Here is a 22,975-nt window from a genome sequence, read left to right on the forward strand (position 1 = left end):
TTTAATCTGAAATGTTCAGATTCAGCTACAGGAGCAGCCTGGGATTGATTTACAGTACACTTCATATTTAAAGTGATATAGTACTAAGTGTGATACTGAGTGTCATCTACACGTGTAGGCCTATTAAAAGAAACAAAATAATCAAATAGATCATTTATAAACCATTTACTGAAAACACGTTATCTACTTTATTTTTGGTTTTAAATAAACTGCAAAAACAATGTGCAACTACAATATGAAGTGGGACAACAACAATTAAGTGCAACAACAATTTACTACAAAAACTAAAATGATAATTAAAGATCACTCAACTTAGATAAACAGTACCTCACCAATATGTTCTGCATATAAGAATAAATTCAAATGTCCAAAAACAGACATTATTAAATAGAACAAACAATTAAAATCAAATAAATACTTAAATAATGATGTAAATGAACAGAGGTACCAGAAACAAGGTAACGAAAATGGTTTAAAAATCGAATATTAAGTGATTTAGGTTATTATCAAGAAAGCCATGGAAAAACTCTTGGGGGCCCCCTAGTGGTCACAGGGCCTTAAGCAGCCGCTTAGTTCGCTTATGCCTTGGGCCGGCTCTGGGTACCAGAGTCCCGGATCCCTGCCGGTCTGCAAAAGTAAAATGCCCGTAATCATGTGCATTTCATGTGCTTTGGTGCGTGGGGGGGGGGGGGGGGGGGGGGGGGGGGGGTGGGGGGCTGTAAAGGAACTCACCAGATTGTAAAATCTTAGTTGCGTCCCGAACAGCTGAGGTGACCAGAGCAAAGTGCCGGTAGAGCGGGTAGCACAGGACTCTCCTCCCAAACGACACCAGGACCTCCTGCAGCGAGCTGTAGGTCTGCAGGACACAAGATCGGCGTCAGAGGATCAAACCGAATAATAAAAAACTTTATTTATATAGCACCTTTCTTAACAAAGTTACAAAGTGCTTCCCAAGAACAATAAAATACATCAAGATAAAAATACAGTGCATAGTGGATAAGAAAATAAGACGGCAATAACCAAGTCTAAAATTAATAACAATATTCACACCACAATAAAAGCTTTTCTAAAAAAGGAATGTTTTTAGTAAAGATTTAAAAGCAGTGGGGGATTTAGCTGACCTGATCTCAGCAGGTAAAGAGTTCCAAAGTTTGGGGGCCTGGACTGCAAAAGCTCCATCACCTTTGGTCACAAGCCGGGCCCTGAATGATCAGAACTACTGGCTGATCTGAGGGAGCGCCCTGGCAGGTAGGGAGTTAAAAGTTCTTCAAAATAACTAGGGGCTTGGTTATTTAAGGTCTTTAAAGTCAGCAATAGAATTTTAAAATCAATGCAATATTGAACAGGAAGCCAGTGAAGGGATGACAGAATTGGAGTGATACGTTCACATTTTCTTGAGGCGGTGATCAGACGAGCAGCAGCGTTTTGTACTAACTGAAGGCGGTGGAGTGATGATTGAGAAATCGGTGTAAAGGGCGTTACAATCATCCAGGCGAGACAGAATAAAAGCATGGACAACTTTGTGGAGATTATCAGGAGATAAAAAACACAACTTTCTTAATTTGTTTGCTTCTACGTCACACTCTGATCTGGGATGTTTTTTCATTTTGTTGGCCATGTTCTCTTTTTCTCAGATTGAATACTGGCTCTCTGTGGTGGTGGGGGTGGGGGTGGGGCTAGTGGCGCTTTAATTACTCCCAACGACTGCTCATTAACGGAGCTGGCAACAAAAAAAAAAAAAAAAAAAAGAGCTCCCAACCCTTCACGCCTCTGCAGCGCTAACCTGCTAATCGCTGCCTCTCTCTTTAATCACTGCCATCACTCTCCGGTGCTCGCCGCTCTCGCGGACGCAGCCATTCATCGTGCACGTCGCTCCTCTCCGCGTGAGGAATGTGCTGCCAGTCTGCAAGTGTGCACCGCTGGAATCCTGCCCTCCCCGGGGCAGCTGGCTCCAGGAAGTGTAAATAACGTCTGCTGCCGCTGGGGAGGCCTCGCCGTAACACGAGCCCGGCGGCTGGCGACAGCGCGCAGCGCGGCAGATGGAGTGAGCTGGCTTGAGGTGGGGGGGGGGGGTGCACGAAGAGGCGGAGGAAGGTGAAGGCTCGGTGTACAAGAGCCAAGGCAGACCGAAGAAAAACCACATAATAATATAGTTGGATAGTTGAGGGAGGAAGAGGCACTGATGTCAGCGTTGACAGAAAGAACAAGTACAATCCACCACTGAAGAGGTTGTGGAAGGAGGAGAGGAGCGAGGGGGGGGGGCTGATGAGAGCTGACAGCTCTCCCGCCAGGGAGGTGGAGACCTACGCCTCTGTCACAGCAGGAATCTGGGCCCAGGGTCCGAGCTCACAAAGTTCCAGGAACTGTCCCCCGGCTGATCCAATGTGATGATCACAGGAACATCTAACGGGGATCCCATCACTAGGTGGGTTTCCATGACACTGGGGATAAACTGGAGTAGCGACACGTCTGAACAACCCCCTCTTGAAAGCGTACAAAAGCTTTTTACGATATTTGACAGACAGTAGTGTTTTCTTTGCAGTCTTTAGGTTCCGTGCAGGTCCAGGGGTTCTGGGAACTGCAACGCTCAGGAAATATTCCAGACTCAATGGGACGTATTGTGTAAAATCAGACGCCTCCCAACCTGCATCACTGATGCTGGCACAAGTGTGGGTCTATGGATGTGACGTCAGCTAGCAGCAACTACCCCAGAGCAACAACCCCCAGAGCTACAACCCCAGAGCGACAACCCCCCAGAGCTACAACTCCAGAGCTACAGCCCCAGAGCTACAACCCCAGAGCGACAACCCCCCAGAGCTACAACCCCAGAGCGACAACCCCCCAGAGCTACAGCCCCAGAGCTACAGCCCCAGAGCTACAGCCCCCTAGAGCAACAACCCCCAGAGAGACAATCCCAGAGCGACAACCCCAGAATGACAACGGAAGAGCGACGACAACAGCAGAGCGACAACCGCAGAGCGACAACCGCAGAGCGACAACTCCCAGAGCGACAACCGCAGAGCAACAACTCCCAGAGCTACAACAGAAGAGTGACGACAACCGCAGAGCGACAACCGCAGAGCGACAACCGCAGAGCGACAACCGCAGAGCGACAACGGAAGAGCGACGTCAACAGCAGAGCGACGACAACAGCAGAGCGACAACCGCAGAGCGACAACCGCAGAGCGACAACCGCAGAGCGACAACCGCAGAGCGACAACCGCAGAGCGACAACCGCAGAGCGACAACTCCCAGAGCGACAACTCCCAGAGCGACAACTCCCAGAACTACAACCTCCAGAGCTACAACCCCAGAGCGGCAGCGCCAACCAAACCAAAGCAGGTCCGTACTGATCGCGGTGCCCCTGCAGACAGGAGCTGGGCTCCAGGCTGATTTATGGCCGTGTGTTGAGGGATAGCTGCAGCAGATGTGCAGCGCCCCTCGTGAAATATGCAACTTCCCTTCAGGGTGTGCAGCTCAACCGCGGGGTCAAGTTACAGCGGCATCCCCCCCGAGCCTCCTAGAGCGGCAGGAAACTCCGTCAAGCTCTCGCTGATGTTTCAGAGCAAATGTTTACATTTTGTCTCACTGAATAAATGTCAGACTAAATGTTTTCAAACCTTTGGAAGTGTTCTTTGCTTTTTACAAAAAGAGAGGCACATAGAGGAGGAAGGAAAAGCTTCCTGCAGGATTCCCTGTCTGCAGCTTCAGAGCTGTGAGGTACCCGACACCTGAAGTGCCTCCAGAGCTCAAACAGCTGTTGGTCAGTGTGAAAAACTAAACAGATCTGCGTCCGTTTCGTCACACTGATGACGAACCTCGAAGACCCTAGGACCAAACTTGACCCTGGCGCTGCTAAAGGTGGATGATGTGGGTGTAGGAGCAGCAGAAACCCCCAGTTTATGAGCCTGAAGTCTAAAAGACAAGAGAGCACGATGGTGCGATCACGCATGGTGGTCACCACCTGTCCCTGGTGGCCCCCAGGCCCTGGCCAGCCCTCTCCAGGGTTTACCAGCCCCCCCCGCCAGATGTCAGCGCTGCCCTCTGGAGACACAAGTCCGAGTGGGAAAGAGATGCTAAGGCCCCGTTTACACGGAGCAAAAACAGTGGTGTTTTCATGCGTTTTGGCCGTTCGTTTACACGAAAACGAAGCTCAAAGTCTCCAAAAACTATCATTTCTGAAAACTCCGGCCAAAGGGATTTTCAAAAACTCACATTTGCTTGTAAATGGAGGGAAACAGACATTTAGGCTTCAGAACGTCACATTATGCAACAGAAACGTCACCAGCAACATTTGTGCGACCTGTGTTTACAATTTGTTTGGCCACCGTCAATATTTTCTTGTATTTTACCTGTTTTATATTCTAAAGTCACACTTAAAAGTAACTCCACTTCTCTGTCACTCCAAACAAAAGACTCTCGTTCATCTTGGAAGTAACTGGCAGTCAAGGCTGATTTATGGTTCTGCATTACACCAACGCAGAGCCTACGGCGTAGGGTACGCGGCGACACGCACCGTACGTAGGCTACGCCGTCGATTAAACGCGGAACCATAATATTCAGGTTTCACACGTGTCATTTGTTGACGTTTTTTTCCAGGATTCTGATTGGCTAGCATAATACGCTTCTCGTTACACTGCCCCCTGCAGGTTTGAATGCTCATAGCACCTTAACAGCGTATGTATGCAGGTTGGTGTAAACAAGGATATTATTCAAAACGTAGAGGGGGAAATATCCGTTTTTGTAAATACCCGGCTATGTGTAAACGTGGCCTAAAGCAGTACATGGATGTGTGTGAACGAAGGACGGGTCCTAATTACAGGAGCATTACAGTTCAACACTCGACACGTCAAATTACAAGAAACTCCATCCCTGAGATGTTCTGGTGCTTTACATGACTTGTCTGAGCGTCAAATCTGGATCAGGTTGTCATCCAAACAGACGTGATGGTGGGTGGAAGTTTACTCAGATTACTCAGCCCGCATGCTTCTGGGAAGAGATGTGCTCAGAGCCACAAACATCTCAGAACTTGTTTGGGTGATGCCACTTGAAGTTCGGACCGATTTAATCAGAATGAATGTAAAGTTATTTTAATTAGCATAAACTGAGTCAGCCAGTGGTTAAACAGTTTACTGTGGCGGCCTTCAGTTCGCAGGAGGTGGATGCTGACGCAGTCTATGTGACGGACACGTAAAGCGGAGACCAGCAAACGTTTCAGCTGCATCCATCCATGCGACGCTGCAGCGGCTGCATTTAGAAACACATCTGAGGGTAGGAACTGCTGAGTCATGGGGGTGACGGTGCACCTTTCTGTGTGGAGTTTGCATGTTCTCCCCGTGTTCCCTTGGGTAGCTAATGTGAGCTACCCTCACAAAAACATGCACACAATCCTGGGTTATACATGCCCCCTCTGGCCAACCGGGGCGCCAGATGGGGTGGGGAGGATCTGGCCGGAATAACGTGATCCTTCCACGCGCTACGTCTGGCCGGAGAAACCCACCCTGTCTGGTGAAAAGAAGCGGCCTGCTCACTCCTCAGGTTAAGGAGGAGACCTGAGCTCAGTGCAGGGCCCTCCCGGGGTTGGGAGAGGGAGCAATGCCCAGGACTGACTTAAGGCTGAATTATGGTTCTGCGTCAAAACGACGCCGTGCCTACGGCGTGTGGTTTTTGTACACGCAGAGGACACGCCGTCACATGCGCCGTCACTGACGTGCACCTCCCGAAAATTGTAACTACGCGTCGAGGAGACGCCGACCACACGCAGACCGAGAGGGCTGTGATTGGTTCGTTTGAAAGCGAAGCATTTCCGGTTTCCGGTTTGAATCAGTAGTGAACTTCCAGGGCTTTTTTCTTCGTTTATATGTGATTTTTTTTGTTTTTGTTTTTTGCACAATAGTTGTCCTTATTTCTTTGATTTACTGTGACCGGAAAAAGTCGGATAAACCATTCAGAAAAAGATCGCTAACTAGTGGCCGCGGGGGGTACTGCACCGCGACCAAATGGAGAGACGGAGAACTCTGAACGATTCGTGACGGCGTCACGGGTGCGCCGTGTGCTCTGCGTGTGTGTGACGCAGAACCATACCCGCACCTTTAGGTAGGAGCACTGGGTGATAAAATGGATGGAATCTGGATGAAAATAATAGATAAAAAAAAACAACAAATGCAGCAGTTAGGCACCACTCTTGGTCAGGAGTGTGATGAGTGACTTACGTCCAGCCAGCTCAGAGTCCCGCTCAGCTTCCTGATGGTCCACGGTGACTCCACCTGCAGGTGACACGGAGCGGCTGGTTATCGCCACGGTTATGCAGGACACGAGCATACAAGACGTTTGCTCACCACCGCGAACTGTTGGAATTTGTTGTGCAAAAAAGTTCCAACTCAAGGTCATAACCTCAAACCAGACAGTCGTATATTTCTTGAGTTTACTTTCTTTCTAGTGTTGTTGAATTTCAGGCCGGCGACACCTTTAAGTGTTAAGTTTTTGAGTATGTTTTTGTAAATTATATTGGGGGGGCAACACCCCTATAAAAGGTTCTGTCCCGCCTAAACTTTCCCTCTTTGTTCTGAGATGTCTTTGGGGAAAGGTGAATTCTTAAATTTGTACTTTTAATTAAGCATTTTATTGGTTTTAATTTTTTTTTGTATTTACACTAGAAAACAAACAAGACAAACAGTCAAATGAAACAGTACAAAACAACAAAGTCAATGTTTTTGCACAGATTTCGATCAGGTGTGTGTGTATGAGTGCGCTTATGTACGTGTGTACGTGTGTATGATGGTGTTCTACAATGATGGTTTTTTTTTTTAAGGAGAGGAATGCTGCCAAAAAGAGGAATAAATAAATAAATCTAAATAAATAAATAGGGTTTACAAGGGGGGGGTCATTAATGCAGGAATAAGTGAGAGTGAAAGGGATGGGGGGTGCGCCAGGGCGGGACCAGTCTGGACGGCAGAGCCAGTTTTTAACGTATTTAACTGGCCAGGACTGGAAGCAGACCCAGCGCTCGTGTGTGCAGAAGAAGCTCCCGGTGGGTAAGTGGTCTGCATTCATGGAGCCACTTCTACAAATATCTTTCTCCCTGACCCTCCAACACCTACACAGCTCTTTAAATTTAACATGTGCGCCCCAGAGCGTCTCCATCAATATTACAGGTCTGAGTCACTGCACACGTACGAGTCAGGCTGTTGTCTCCATCTTTCTGCATTTCTTTTCTTCCCGTTTCTGACTTACGACTGTTTAAAGTTTTTAATGTTCACCCGGGCCAGGTTTTGTCCTCCATTTCCCGTCGCCGGACACAGAACCGCCTGGCCCGGGCCCTGCAGCCGCCTCTTCACACATGCATGCATGCACACACACACTTACGCTGTGCTCCCCCTCCGTGGAGCGCACTTCGTACGCGTACGCCAGCAGCACGTCCACGAGGCCGAGCCAGGCCTGGTGACGGGACGGCTTGTCCAGCAGGTAGGAGCGGTTAGTGAATCTCCTCAGCTGCTCTTTGTCCTGGTCAGTAAACAGCACGTCTGCAGGAAGACACGTGACAGTAAAGACCACTGACTGGGTTCAATCTTACATCTCCTTGTGTGTAAAGTTGCTTTCGTCAACAAAAATTATGACTAAATATCGTCTGCAACGAACCTTTATTGCCTGAGGAAAACGAGACGAGACGCAATGAAAATGCTGGTCATGTGAAGATAATTAAATATATAATGCAATATCGTAGACGAATAAAAACAAGACTAAAATGTAGATTACAAAATAAAAACTCTGCTAAAATGTGTCTTCATTTTCGTTGACCAAAACGGGACGAGACAAAATGTTCCAACAAAGATCCTTAATGTTCATGTTTTCAGTAGTTTCTCTGGTTTAGTTCTGCTGGGTGACGTTAGTCCTCAATCCCAGTCGCTGCAGCGGGGAATCAGATCCAGAAGATGCAGCTGCAGAGTTAGAGGCTGATGCCGTTAACGCAGAGCTCTAGGTTCACGTCAATTTAAAACAAAGGTAGGTAACTTCTCTGGGGCTGGGAGAAGAAGAAGAGACCATCTTTGGATACACTTTCCTACATAGACGTGGGAAAGAAAACCCAATGTGTCGTTGAAAAAGAAAAAAGATGGAGAGAAATGCGGAAAAAAGGAATTAGAGCGTCTTCTGTATCTGGAATGAATGTATTATAGAGTCTATAAGGTAACAATAATAAGATAACCTTGTTTGAATTGTAAAATGGGTTCGGCTAAATACAAACTTTGACTAAAATGTCAGTTTTCATCGACTAAAATGCTCAGACTTTTACTAAAAAAAACTAAAATGATAGCTTGATCCAAAGACTAGACTAAAACTAAAATTGAAACAGGCTGAGAGAAACAACACTACGTGTGTGTGTGATGTCTGATGTGAAGTGTGTGAATGACTAAACAGGTGTTTTCAGTGCGCTCTCAGCCACGAGAGGGATGAATAAAACTCACCTCCAATACATATTGAAAGCAGCAAGTATCCAGATAAGGAGGCGCAGTGTTTGGCTACGGGTTTAAACAGCTTAATCAAAGCAGCCTTAGCGTCCTAAGCCTTTAAGACCACGTCCAGGCTAAGCTGGATGAACATGAGTTACACACTTTAGTTTGAATGAACAAAAGGAAGCTTGTTTGAAACAATAATGGCCCGGTTTCCCAGATCAGTTAAGTAGCTCTTAACAGCGAAAGACTTCTTTCACAGGCTCCTTTTGGCAGGTTTGAAAGAAGTCTTTCGCTGTTAAGAGCTACTTAACTGATCTGGGAAACCGGGCCAATATGTGGAGCTGCCAATGCTCATGATTGAGAGGAAAACACTCGCTAAGGTGCGTCATCCTGAGTGACTGCAGAACCGGCTCAGAACCCCCCGATTAAGCTACTTGGACACACCAGCACCTTATTGAAGGATTCTTTAGTGAGCGGTTCATTGACCTGCTCGGGCAGGAAGCTGAAGCACAGGAAGTCATTTGTAAAAGTTAAAACATGCTCCACCGTCTCCTTAAGATTGACTTATTGGAGATAAAAAGAGTTGGATGTTTGTGGGCTAACAAAGATTAAATAAACTACAGTTTGTGCTGCAGATTGTGTTAAAAGCAGCACGTTGCCTGGGTGCCACCATAAAAACAACAGGTACTGGCTCTCGTTCCTGTTCCTAATAACGAGGTCTGTGCGATCCCGGAGGTGATCAATGAGCCGGGGGGACTCATTGATCAATGCAAATCTTCTTCGAAGTGCGACAAAGAAACTGTAATTTCCAGATTTTCCAAAACTTTAGCATCACTTGTTTCCTGAAACTCTTTCATGTATTCTTCTCAAACATGCACAAGCAAAAGGCAGCGGTGAACGTGTGCTGGAGCTGAGGGTCCGTGCTCAGGAGTGCACGAGCAGCAGAACATGCAGCGTTCCCAGCACCATCGGGCGGCGGGCGGCTCTGCCGTGAGTAGGAATGGGAATTCATAAGATTTTTACGATTCCAATTCCATTTTCAATTCTGCTTAACGATCCGGTTCTTTATCAATTCCCTTATCGATTCTCATTTGGAAATAAAGGACAATAAAGCACAATAAAAGTTTGATTAGAATCACCAATATAACATTTTAATAATAATAAATTAAATATTCTTCCCTAGAAATTAACTAAATACAACATACACTATTCTGTGGCAATTCCACGAGAATGTCCAACAATTTTCTAATAGATATTAAAATTCTCCTTTTTAAAAGGATATATGAACTGATTACTCAAAAATAAAACTGTCAGCCAGTGACAAATCCAATCAAGTTAAATCCAATCAAAATGTGCATTTTCCAAATCTGCAACCCTAACCCTAACCCTTTGACGAATGATCCACTTGGCAAGTATTGTAAGTTGTCCTGTTGTGGTATTTTTTACTGAGATGTAACCAGACGTTCAAGGGTTTGTATCGCGTGGGCGCCATGTTTACTACTGACTGCTGGCTTACACACGTTGCTATGCAACATGCGTAATGATGTCATTCGTGCCCACTGGAATCGAAAAGGGAATTATTTTACAAAATTGGCGAACAATTTCAAGGCATTGAAACACTCCGAACCGGTTCTGAACATGAACCGGTTCTCAATTCCCAACACCTAGCCGTGAGACGGCGCGGAGCTTCTCTGCTTCCCTGCTCTCTGGAAACTCGTTAACTGTTGCCCTTGGACAGAGACATCTGTGTAATGGAGATCTGTGACAGGCCTAATGGGGCGACACAAACAGACTTCAATCCCATTTAAGCAATCTGCATAGTTTAGTTCTGCGAGGCTGCTGAACGCCTGCAGGACCGAGCTCCGACCCGAGCAGCTTCTGGAGCAGAGGAAAGCCGTTCCTCTCGCTGCACCAGAGGAGAAAGCCCCTGCTTTCATCCCGTTGTGCACGCTGTGTATTAAGAAGCAGAAAGATAAAACACACATCTGTGTGGCTGCGGCGCAGCGGCGGTGGCTCGGCCCTGCTGCGAAGGAGATTCCTGCTGCATTACGTCACGTTTCAGGCCCTGCAGACGCTACCTGAGCAGCGCGCTGCTGCAGCTGCAGAGGGACAGGCAACACCAGCAGAACTCTGAGCCAGTCTCCGGCCAGCATCCGTGAAATCACAGGACGCTACGGTTATTTAGTTTATTTATCTAACGTAGAGGCCAATACAAACAATAAAGCAGCTAAAAGCAAAGTCTGTTGTGAGAAACAGTCACATACAGTTGTGTGAAAAAGTGTTCCCCCTTCCTGATTTCTTATTTTTTTGCATGTTTGTCACACTTAAATGTTTCAGATCAGACAAATTTAGGCGGAGTCATGAATAATTACCTTAATTGAGGCAAGTGAGGCCTGCAGTTCTTTGGATGTTGTTCTGGGGTCTTTTGTGACTTTTGGATGAGCTGTCGCTGCGCTCTTGGAGTTTCAAAAGATGTGATAAACCACAGTTCATTTATGTTTTAACAGGGGGGGGCAATCACTTTTTCACACAAGGCTATGTAGGTTTGGATTTTTTCCACCTTAATAATAAAAACCTTCATTTAAAAACAGCATTTTTTTGTTTACTTGTGTTATCTTTGTCTAATATTTAAATGTGTTTGATGATCTGAAACATTTAAGTGTGACAAACTAAATAAGAAATCAAGAAGGGGGCAAACACTTTTTCACACTACTGCATATCATCTAATGTCATTCATCCATCTGCTTTCTGCTCCCTGCTGACCCGGCGGTGCCCCCGTTACCGCCCCTCACTTCTGCTGGACGTTGGCACGATGCGCTCCAAAGCTTCTGCTGATGGAAAATTAATTTCTGACCTAATTCCTCCGGTTGGAGCGGCAGCCCGGCTCGTCCCTGCTGCCGGTGCAGACGGCCCGGAGCAAACCTGCTCCAGAAACAGTAGCAGGAGGGTCTCGGGAGATCCCCAGAGCTGGGGGTTTATCTCCTGCTCACACGGCGGTGGCGTTCATTACCACGTCAACGGAGCGACTAGCGGCCCGGCGGACCGGCGGGGCGGTGGGCGTCAGCTCAGGGCTCGTTGGGGTTCCGAGCACACGTATAAAACAGTGAGGGGACCTGTCAGCAGCGTTTAGGCCGGAGCTCCAGAGGACAGCTGTGGCCCGTCAGAGGGCCGGACCCGACACTGGGGAGCACAAAGAGCCCCCGCTTTCCACTTCATTAGCACTTGTGTCCACATCCATCTGTCAGGAGGCGTTTATATCAGGCTCGGATGGAGCCCAGAAGGGCGGAGGGGGGGGTCTACAAGGAAACCCACAAACAAGGACCGTCGTTCTCCATTCACAATATATGAGAAGAACTTCAATCAGGAGCGCTTTGAAGATGTGACAGCAAGCTGCTTAGATCTTCTGACTGACGGCATTTTTCACACTCAGACTAATGCTATTCCAGCTGTCAATCAAGCTATTAGCTTTAATTTGCCCCATTTATCTCCGCCTGGGCGCTGGAGTGAGCTGCTGTTTCAGGGAGTGAGCGAGGGAGGGGGGAGCGTATCCCGGGACCAGAGGTGTCAAGTAACGAAGTACAAGTACTTTGTTACCTTACTTAAGTAGAAATTTTGGTTATCTATACTTCACTGGAGTAATTATTTTTCAGACGACTTTTTACTTTTACTCCTTACATTTAAAAAACAGCCTCGTTACTCTATTTCATTTTGGCCTTTAAAAAAAACTATCCAGTTAAATTGCTCCATCCGGATAGAGTGAATTTGGTTGTGGTTGTTTCAGATGTTCTTGTCCAGTTTTGTTCTTACATCCGTTCCCTCAGATTCCTGCAACTAAACTTGGATGTACATTCCAATAAAGGTTAGGATAAATTATAACATGCCTCTGAAGTTTGACTTTTTGCACCATTACAATACTTATAGACAACTAGTCATCATATCTCCTGCTCTCTGAAACACATGTTAATGCTCAATAGTACACATATATGGTTCTTTAATATATTTGCATTATACTAAGATGCATTCATTTTTAATGGCTTTTGTCCTTAATGGCTTTTTTCCCCTTACATTACTTTTACTTTTATACTTTAAGTAGTTTTGAAACCAGTACTTTTATACTTTTACTTGAGTAAAAAACTTGAGTTGATACTTCAACTTCTACAGGAGTATTTTTAAACTCTAGTATCTATACTTCTACCCGAGTAATGAATGTGAATACTGAAGACACCTCTGGAGGTGACTGAAACACAGATCCCAGTCGGCCTCCAGAGTCCAGAGCTGCTCCTTCAATTGGGTCAGGGGCAGCGCGGCGGTGTGGTGGGTTGAGACGGTCCTGGTTCAGCCCCTCACCGCGGCTGAGGACCCCCCAGGCACCTCCTGTAGACGGGGGACGGTGGAGGGACCCGTGTCCTCCGGGCTGGAGCGTGTCAGGTCCAGGTCCCGGCAGAGGGCTTCCCCCTCACGCCCCCTTCTGGCAGAGTCAGGCCACTGCTGCATGTGCGGCTCCTGGAGTCTGCACCTCAGAACAGGAGCAGCACAAACGCCAGACCTCCAGCTCCAAACTGCTGCCTTCATCTCCATGGTAACGTCTGCCTTCATCTCCATGGGAACGTCTTCCCTTTTAGGATCAGGATCAACAAAACAGTCTTCAGCCGGGATGTCCAGAAAACAACAGACAAGCAAGCGTACATGTGTGCACACACGGGCATCTATTCCTCCAGTTTTATGTGCAATAGAAATAAAGAAAAATACATAATGAACGAGGACAAAACAAGTTAACCTGCAAGAAACCGTTGTGTCCCACCAGTGATGGGAGATTGGATCTGCATAATGTTGTCATGACAACCATAACTGCAGCATGAGGACCAGACGGATGAGCGGAGGTGAAGTCTCCAGGCGCTGTTGGATCGGATCCGGCTGGTACCGCTGGTACCATCCATCCTCGTGTCATTTCATAACGAGGGTGGATGGACATGAGGATGAGTGTTTGTTGGCCGGGTTCTGCTCCCTGCAAAGACCCGGTTTGACATTCTAGAGTCCAATTGTTCAAACGACGGACCGTCATCCTTCGTGGTTGTGGACACACGCCGGTTTGTGGCGTCCTCGTCTCCGAGGCTGAGCAGCTCGTGGATCTCGTCTCCCCGGTTACTCGTCTGGCAGCTATGGATCCCACCTGAGACGTCCTGCTGCTGATACTCTCATCACCCGTTTCCTGATTTTATAAAACAATAATGATAAATGAAAGTTCCCCTGGTAGGTTGTAGGATTCCATGATCTCATGATCCCACGCTGCAGATCAGCTGCGCCGCAGGGCTGCAAACCACAAACGCCTCCCAACTAGTGTTGTTTTTGGCAGCCTGTTTCAGTTTTAGTCTAGTCTTTGGGCCGGGCTATCATTTCAGGGTGCTTTCACACCTGTACCGTTTCAAGCAGTTGTTCCGATACAGGGAACGTTTCCCCCTAAAGATCGGAACGTTTGGTATATGTGAACACAGCAATCGCGCTCTGAATCGGTACAAAACAAGCGTTCCGAGATCACCTAGGAGAGGTGGTCTCGGTCCGATTCCAATCGAGACCTGAAACGGTTCACTTTTTTATGCGACCGCAGCGCAATGAGAGGAGTCGGTGCAGCCTCCACCACCGTCTCTCCTATTGGACATGCCGAGATGTTGTCCCAGCACGGCACAAATTAAACATTGTATGAAATTAAACAGCAGCGCAAACCCGGCTGCGGCAGGCGGCCTCTCGTCCGCTGCCGGGCTCCGCTCTGCGCCGAGCGCATAAGCCTGATTTATGGTTCCGCGTTAAAACGACGCAGTGCTTACGCCGTACCCTACGCCGTAGGCTCTGCGTCTCCTTCCGCGTTCATTTGACCAATCAGAGAGCAGCTGGTTAGCGCATGGCATTTGTTAACAGCTTTGAAACGGTACAGACGTTTGCCTTGTGAACACAAACTCCACAAACGAGAAACGGAACAACTGTATCGATTCAGCCCCTGAAACGGAACAAAACAAACGGGCCACAGGTGTGAAAGCACCCTTAGTCTTTATTAGTTTTAGTCGTCTCAAGTTTCAGTCGACTAAAAGTTTGAGCATTTTAGTCTTATTTTAGTCAAAGATATGAACCCATTTTACAATTCAAACAAAGTTATCTTATTATTATTATATTATTGTTACCTTATAGACACAAGAATACATTCATTCCAGATACAGAAGACTCTAACTTGAGTTTACAACATATTTATTTTTCCTAATTTCTCCCCGTCTTTTTCTTTTCCGACGACACATTGGGTTTTCTTTTCCACGTCTATGTAGGAAAGTGTATCCAGAGATGGTTCTTCTTCTTCTCCAGCCCCAGAGCAGATCCCTGTGTTTCTCTATGCAACTTAGTTTTTAATGTACGTGAACCTAGAGTTCTGCGTTAACGGCATCCGCCTCTAACTCTGCAGCTGCATCTTCTGGATCTGATTCCCCGCTGCAGTGACTGGGATTGAGGACTAACGTCACCCAGCAGAACTAAACCAGAGAAACTACTGAAAACATGGACATTAAGGATCTTTGTTGGAACATTTCGTCTCGTTTTGGTCAACGAAAATGAAGACACATTTTAGCGTTTAGAGTTTTTATTTTGTAATCTACATTTAGTTTCGTTTTTATTCGTCTACGATATTGCATTATATATTTAATTATCGTTATCGTCACATGACCAGCATTTTCGTTGCGGCTCGTTTTCCTCAGGTGATAAAGGTTCGTTGACGACGATATTTAGTCATAATTTTCATTGACGAAAGCAACTTCAGTCTCGTCTAAAGAGACGTTAACATGGATCCCAGTTGAGCGGTCTTCAGATCCCGCTAACAGAACACTGAGGTGACTCACCTTGGCCCCCGTCCTGCTCTTCAGACGCGCTCCGCTCCTCCCACCAGGGACTGAAGCTCTGCAGCCCCGTGATCTCCCCGTCCTCAAACAGATCGGCTCTGTGACGACGGAGAGCCGTTAGCAGGAAGCAACGACACGTGTTCATGTGTGCGTGTGATGTTTGGGAGCTCACAGGTAATGGTCCGGGGAGAAAGCCGCCGCCTCGGCCTCCAGCCGCCCCTGCCGCCTCTCCGCCGCCGACGTCCCGTCTGGGTTCTGCACGTCAATCACATCGCTGAGCTCCTCCTGTCAGGACATTCAGCGGCAGAAATTATGGTTATTAGGCCTGTGTTGAAAAAAAAAAAAAAACGATTTTCCGATTCTAAATCGATTCTCATACTAATTCCTAAAAATCGAATCGTATGTCTAAAGATCGACTTTTTTTTTCATCATTACAACTTTTGGTTTTTTTTTTGTTTATGGCCAAAAAAAGGAATGTTTTGTTGGACACAAGAATAACTGGTGCCATGTTTTTGCCTTTAAATATGTTTAAAGGTATGAAAACATTTACGTTTTCAGTTATAAATTGCATAAATTGTCTATATTTCATTACTTCATATACTGTCTTGGGGTTACATTTGCATAAAATGCTAAAACCCAAATTCTCAAAAATTTTAAACCGAAATAGACCTAAAATGGAAAAAAATTAAACGGAATGTTGGAAAAAATAAAACCGATTTCATCCGTCTCTGTTTGCTGCCCTGGATCTGTTTGATAATTCTGCCCCACGATGTTTCTGAAAGCTGTTATATCAGCATATTGGGAGCTGATTGGTCCTTACAGCATCATTAGCTGCCAATACTTGCTGTTGAATCTCAATATAATACTAGTATGAATGTGTTGCATAACTACACAGTCATATAATTCATGCAACAGCTCAAAAACAGTTTTAATAACACTAACCCAAAGCAATATCGGAATCGGATCAACCCCCTCTTCATGGATCCTACCTGTAATCGAGCGAACACTCCCGACCTCTGACCCCCGAAGCCGTACTTTTGCAGACCTCTCAGCTCCTCTTCAGATCTCTCCGTGTAAACCTGCTGCTCAACCTGCCAGTCAAACTCTTCTTCCTCATCGTCCTCCTCCTCTTCGTCTCCTGCGCTTACGCTGCATTCTGTCAGGACGTTAGGAAACCCGTCAGCACCGCGTGGTTCTGTTCTACAGTTCTGACGGACAAACACTCATACTTACCCGCGCTCACGTCTTCCACCAGCGGCCTGGCCGAGCGGGAGCCCTTCGGAGCGAGGAGACTCGTCAGCATCTGCAGGCCTTCGAAGTGCTCTCCGGCCGTCTCCTTGGGGACCCGAAGAGTGAACAGACCTGCAACCGGGAGACCAGGGGAGTCTTATGGCGCTTTTCCACTACTCAGCCCGGCTCGGCTCGCCTCCACTCGGATTGGTTCTTTTCCACTAGGGGTCTAATGTGCCGAGTAGATACTTTTCTGTATCTACTCTGCCGAGGTTCTAAGCGGCTGAGTCGGCTGTATCTGACATCATCACACTACAGACCACCGATTGGTCGGGAGTTGGAGTCAGACGTCTGAGTCCAGAGGCGGAAATCAGCGAAAGAGCGACTCCTGGCTTCTTCATTTTATTTGACAGGCAGCTGCAGCGCAAAAGTCTGTTTCATGATCCAACTCTGAGGGTCAGATGTTCATAAACCTGGTGCTGAGGAGAGAATTAAAAAAAGGGATGTAGACGGGCGATAAGGAACGACCAGATCCACCAGGAGCTCCGTCTCTTCTCAGCTGCTCACGGCTACCAACGGACTTTTCAGCAGCGCCGAGACAGACAAAAAAAAAATAAAAAGCATCGCCGCTTGAAGCTTCTCTCACTCTCGTTTTTTAACTTGATATCGAACACAAGTCACAGATCCAGCAGCACATCTATCATCTCCTCCAGGTTATACATCTTTAGTGTTGTCTTCTTCGTTTAGATCACACAATCAAATACGTCACAGCAGCTTCTCTCCAACCTCCTACTTCTGCTCCAGGTGAATTGTTATGGAAAAGAAACCAGCCCAAGTTGAGTCGAGCCGAGAGATGAGTAGAGCCGAGTAGGTACTAGTGGAAAAGTGCCAATAGTCATCATGGGAACCTTTATAACACACCTTTATTTCTGTGGTGCACGTTAAAATCATAAACACGTCTGATACCAGCCAGAACCTGCAAACTTGAAGGAAAACCAACATTTGGCCCTAAAATGTGTCCCCGTGGACCCTGTGAAGTACCGTCCAGAAGAATCAAATAGTCCTTCATGATGTCAGTGAAGTCAATAATCCTCAACCCCGATGAACCATCAACACCATAAATAAGATCGACAGACAAATCGGTGCCAAACTTGATGCTGGTTGAGATTCCTGCATGTTCGTTTGTCTCATGAACAGCTTTTAATTACCACAAAAGCGTTAAATCCCAAATGTTGTAACATTACTGGCACCAACGGAAATAAATGAAGTCAAATGAAACGTTCCAGCATCTCTTAACGAAGGAGTCGATCATTTGAACGGCTTAAATGTTAACGAGCATCAGTTTTTCACTGCTTTTTAAAATTAACATTTATTTGGTTCATCTCATTTCCAGCTGAGCACTTTGTCCTGACCATCCGATCGGTTTGTTGCCGCAGGGATAGTCCCACGGTCGTAAACACTTCATCAAGTTTCAAGCAGAAAGCCTGGAAGGCTGATTTTAATCGCTTATCACGTCTAAACAAGGACACTTGCAAGCAAAGCTTGGTCTACGGTGAGTCCAGGGCAGACGTGTGGACGGGTGGGTGGAGGTGTGAGGCAGCATGGGAGACGTGTTTCAGGAGACTTCTTCACAAACCATGATGGAAAACTGAAAGTTGTAGACAGGAAGTAGTTTTACTCGTTAACCCCAAGTGCTCCGGAGACCACACTCTTGGTCCTGAAGACATGTCACCTCTCATCAGGTCTGCAGTTCTTCCTGGCTGGCTGCTTGACTCATTCAGTTTACAGGACTAGTTACAGGTTAAGCTTGAGTTATGGTTCTGCGTCAAAACGACGCCGTGCCTACGGCGTGTGCTACGCGTCGATGCATACCACACGCCGTCACTGACGTGCACCTCCCGAAAATTGTAACTACGCATCGAGGTGAAGCAGACCACACGCAGACGGAGAGGGCTGTGATTGGTTCGCTTGGTAGCAACGCAATGCATTTCCGGTTTTCGGTTTGAAGCAGTCGTGAACTTTCAGCGCTCTTTTCTTCGTGTATGTGTGATTTTTTTTGTTTTGGTTTTTTGCACAATAGTTGTCCTTATCTCTTTGATTCACTGTGACCGGAAAAAGTCGGATAAACCATTCAGGAAAAGATCGCGAATTAGCGGTCACGGGGGGGGATTCACAACGGCGTCACGGCGACGGAGTGTGCTCTGCGTTGGTTTGACGCAGAACCATAATTCAGGCTTTAGGGGGAGAGTATTTAAGTTAAGTCTCCAACTTAGAACCAGTTTTTTTGATTCTTCAGTCACAAAGACACCAGGAATGCCAGGAAAACCTAGCTGGACGCCACGATGGAATCAGTTCATCCAGCGGTGTGTTGGGACCCTTGAACCGCCAGGCTCTCCGCGGTCAGCGGTCCGAGAGGCAGATGTGTTCCTCACCGACGGTATTTTGCTCTCAGCTGAAAACAGACATCGGGGATTAACTGCCGACTGCGGCCCACAAACTAGAGCAAAGGGAGCGTCTTTAGATCCCGGGACACCCGGACACACTTCTGCCATCACTGTGTATCTGGAGAGTCCCAGTCACAGGATATTTGGATATTTCAGCTTAAATTTCAAAAATGTTCTATTAGTTCAATGAAGTTCATATTATCTATATTTATTATAGCTTGTTTGGTTTCTTCTGTTATCGGACACACGGTTTGTTATGACATACCTAAAAAATGCCGGGTGCTTCATGGCATGCTGTGTCTGGTGACAGAATAAATTAGACAAGCTAAAATTTCTTTCTTTTTTTGCACTTGAAATGGATATTGGAAGGCCTATTTGAGTTATTTATTTCTTAGTTATTTATTTCAGACAAATAACTTTTGGTATTTTTTGTTTATGCCCGAAAAAGGAATGTTTTGTTGGAAACCAGAATAACTACTGCCATGTTTTTGCCTTTAAATATGTTTAAAAGTATGAAAACATTAAAGTTTTCAGGTATAATTGCATAATTGTCTATATTTCATTCCTTTATATACTGTCTTGGGGTTACATTTGCATAAAATATTACCGGTAGTAGTATTATATTGAATCTCAATATAATACTAGTATTAATATGTTACATAACTACAGTCATATCATTCATGTAACAGCTCAAAAAAGCTATTTTAATAACACTAACCCAAATCAATATCGGATCGCAATAATCGATTCTGAATCTTAAGAATCAGAATCCAATCGATTCTTGACATTTGAATTGATCCCCAGCCCTACTGCATGTAACTACGGTTCCACGAGTTCAAATGCCCTCTTAACACGACTGGTTCTGGAATAGGGCTTACACATACGGCTCATCATCAGCACTCACTGGACACTCGTCTTCACATATCTGCATCCGTATACATTTTATCTATTTGCAGAAGCCCAGATTTCCATCCCGTCTCACCGCGGCAGTCGCTGCGTTTAAGCGCTAGGGCGTTTGTGGCCGTTACTCACGCGAGTCACAAATCACACCTGGTCTCTGAAACATGCCCGTCCCTGTGGACCATTCTTCAGCAGGTTCCTTTACAACTCATTTTGTCATCGATTTACGTCGACTTTGCTGAAAACTCGTCACGGCGCCATGACTGATACACAATCTTACTCTGTGCCGTCATACTTTTAGTATTTCCGCACGCATGCTGGGGACTCTGGTACAAAATAAATGTTATTTCTGAAACGACACAACTGCTTTGTCTAATGTCTTTAATTTAAATAAATAAATACAATGCCAACCTCAAAGCTTTCAAGCAGTAAATAACAACAATAGATTTAATCTGAAAATACCCAATATTGTGGCAAGTCTCCCAAGATGCTTCCAACATTATAGTCAACCCCTGAGCAACGGTCAAGAGAAAAGCTGATTTGAAAGCGTCCTCACATTTGATGCTGAACGTCTTTACATGTTCCTGCAACGACAGTCTGAGGTTCATTTCCTGCGAGGAGCCTGTGGTAAATATTTTCTGGAATAACATATTGAATCACTAAGTTGAGATTTTCTGGTGATAATTAACTTTGAAAGTCACATCCTGTACATGGTTCAAACGAATCCACCGGTGTGAAGCCGAAGTATCCATGAAGTCATTACACTACAAAACCAGCTCCCCTAGAAACAGACCTAACATTGCTGAATCTGATCAAATTGTCTCATATTATGGGCTGCTGGGTGGCACAGTGGTTAAAGCGAGCGGCCCATGTACTGAGGCTACAGTCCTCCTGCAGCGCTCGCAGGTTTGAGTCCCAGCCTGCAGCCCTTTGACGCATGTCGTCCCTATTTCTCTCTCTGCTCTTAGCTAGGCTCCGCCCCCTGACACTTCGAGCCAACCCCAAAGCCAATCACACGGTCTGTTAGTGACATGGTCAGTAAATATGATCACTTCTGCTGCAAAGCTGCAATAACTGAGACGGGAGTCAGAGAAGAGTGACGATCTCTTGGATCAGCCCCTAGTGGTCAGTCAAGGAACAGCAATCGTCAAAGCAAACATCACAACACAGCCTTGTACTAGCCAATAAAATCATCCACGGGGGTTGGACTGTGTCAAAGTCATGGTAATAAGAACAAACTCTGTAAGATTGTCAACATGTCTAGTAAGATTGTAGGCCAACAACAAGTCAGTTTGTCCCGGCTCTGTGAATCCCGTGTGACTGGGAAAGGGAGGGCAATCTGCAGTGATATATCTCATCCCCTCAATGCAGAATATCTGCTGTTACCATCAGGATGGAGGTACAGGGTACCGTCTCCGCTGAATAAATTATAGATGCATTATGAATTTCATAATCCACTAGGTTTGGTGTGAAGCACTTTAGGATCAAAGATTCTATTCATTGTGTTAATTTCTGTTATTGTATAGTGTTGTACTATACTGCACTTAATCGTTCTATGTCGAATTGTCTTGTATATTGTTCTGTTTTTTTGTTTTTGACAACGCTGTACGCCGTACCCTACGCCGTACCCTACGCCGTAGGCTCTGCGTCGATTTAACGCGGACCCATAAATCAGCTCCCAAGCCGGCAGGCAGAAATCCCGAAATTTTCGGAGCAAAATTCTTAACAGGCGTAGCTACAACTGTTAGATTTCATCTATTAAACCAACATTTATCTTCCTAAATGATTTATTTCAGCCAGCGGTAATTCTCCACAGAGCTGCAGGTTTCTCCCCGGGACGACGGCGCAGGTTGACCTGGCGATCACGTCTGTACTCCGGCTGCTGCTGCTCCGAGCCGGCGGCTCTTATCTCCGAAAACATCGGGTCAAATTCTTAACAGGTGTTATTTGGATAAACCAAGCCCAGGTTGGGAATCTTAACGGTTACTTTTACGCCTGAAAAAATATTAAAACTTAATAAAGTGGCATATTAACAGCGCTACAGCTGAAATTAAAACAGCTTTTGGCTCTCAGCTTCCTGATTTTAGGGGTGGTGCTGAAAGTAGGGGGAGTGGGGGTATTGGGACTGGGCCCTGGGAAGATTTCAAGTGCCCTAAAATCTGTGGCTTCTTTTTTAGGGGTAGTGGTAGTGAGGGAGGGCTAGTGGTAGAAAGTAGGGGGTGTATTGGGATTGGCCCCTAAGCACTCAGCTTCCTAGAGAGAACTGTGATTGGTTGTTTTTTGGCGAGACCAAGGTGTCAGCAATGGTGACTAGCTGTCCATAGACATTAATTCAGTTTCTATACCCGTTTTATCCCACACAGGATCACAGGGGTCCGCTGGAGCCTTTCCCAGCTCATTACAGGCAAAAGCATAGAAATATGGCCTTTTTTCCGATTAGACCTGGCTACTGTCCCTGGAAAATTAACGGATGTGTAGCGTGTTACTGCCTCCCCGGTGCCTGAAGCCAAGTTGAGGGGACGACTCTGGAGGTGTTATCAACATCAGCAGAGCTGGTGATGCAGGAGGTGGAGCGGGTGGTGGATCCACGCTGAACAACAGTGGGATCTGAGTAGCAACCAGCGGTCTCCCTCCGCCACTCCGGCTGTTGTGGTCGTTGCCCGCAAAAAACGCCTTTCGGAGCTTCTTCAGTTTGTCAGTGACCCGAGTTTCGTGTCTCGCAAAGCTGCCGTCTGTTATTTTAGTATCCAGCTGCAGATTTCTGTATTTATGAGGTCCTCTGAGGATGAGGAGCTCGCAGACATCCTCGCCCCCATCTCAGTAATGTAAAAAGGACAGGTGGCACCCTAGATTTGATTGTTAAACACGGAGTATTTGGCAACGTAAAAGGGGCTCAATAGATTTGATGCTCAATAGCTTTGGCATATTTTTTTATCCGATATCATAAAACCACATTAACAGGTCAAGTCGTTTGACTTCCAACATATATTGCACAACATACCTTTATCAATGTCAAATGTGGCCTTTTCCCTCCCATCCTCCACAATTCTTCCAGGAAGAGTCAATCTAACAACAG

At 46.2% G+C, this 22,975-nt stretch overlaps 1 protein-coding gene across 1 annotated transcript in view; it reads right to left on the reverse strand.

Moving 5' to 3' along the window:
- The window catches only part of shq1 (SHQ1, H/ACA ribonucleoprotein assembly factor), a 46,873-nt gene that overhangs the window by 22,774 nt on the left and 1,124 nt on the right, over window positions 1-22,975 (reverse strand). Inside the window, exons 3-10 of the mRNA XM_061728687.1 lie at window positions 22,901-22,965; window positions 16,559-16,687; window positions 16,315-16,481; window positions 15,498-15,610; window positions 15,326-15,423; window positions 7,366-7,523; window positions 6,213-6,266; window positions 733-856 (exon numbers count right to left, since the gene is read on the reverse strand). Coding sequence (XP_061584671.1) covers window positions 733-856; window positions 6,213-6,266; window positions 7,366-7,523; window positions 15,326-15,423; window positions 15,498-15,610; window positions 16,315-16,481; window positions 16,559-16,687; window positions 22,901-22,965 — 908 coding nt within the window. The remainder of the gene's footprint in view (window positions 1-732; window positions 857-6,212; window positions 6,267-7,365; window positions 7,524-15,325; window positions 15,424-15,497; window positions 15,611-16,314; window positions 16,482-16,558; window positions 16,688-22,900; window positions 22,966-22,975) is intronic.

Source organism: Cololabis saira, chromosome 8 (assembly GCF_033807715.1).
Source record: "Cololabis saira isolate AMF1-May2022 chromosome 8, fColSai1.1, whole genome shotgun sequence".
Taxonomy (NCBI): Eukaryota; Metazoa; Chordata; class Actinopteri; order Beloniformes; family Belonidae; genus Cololabis; species Cololabis saira.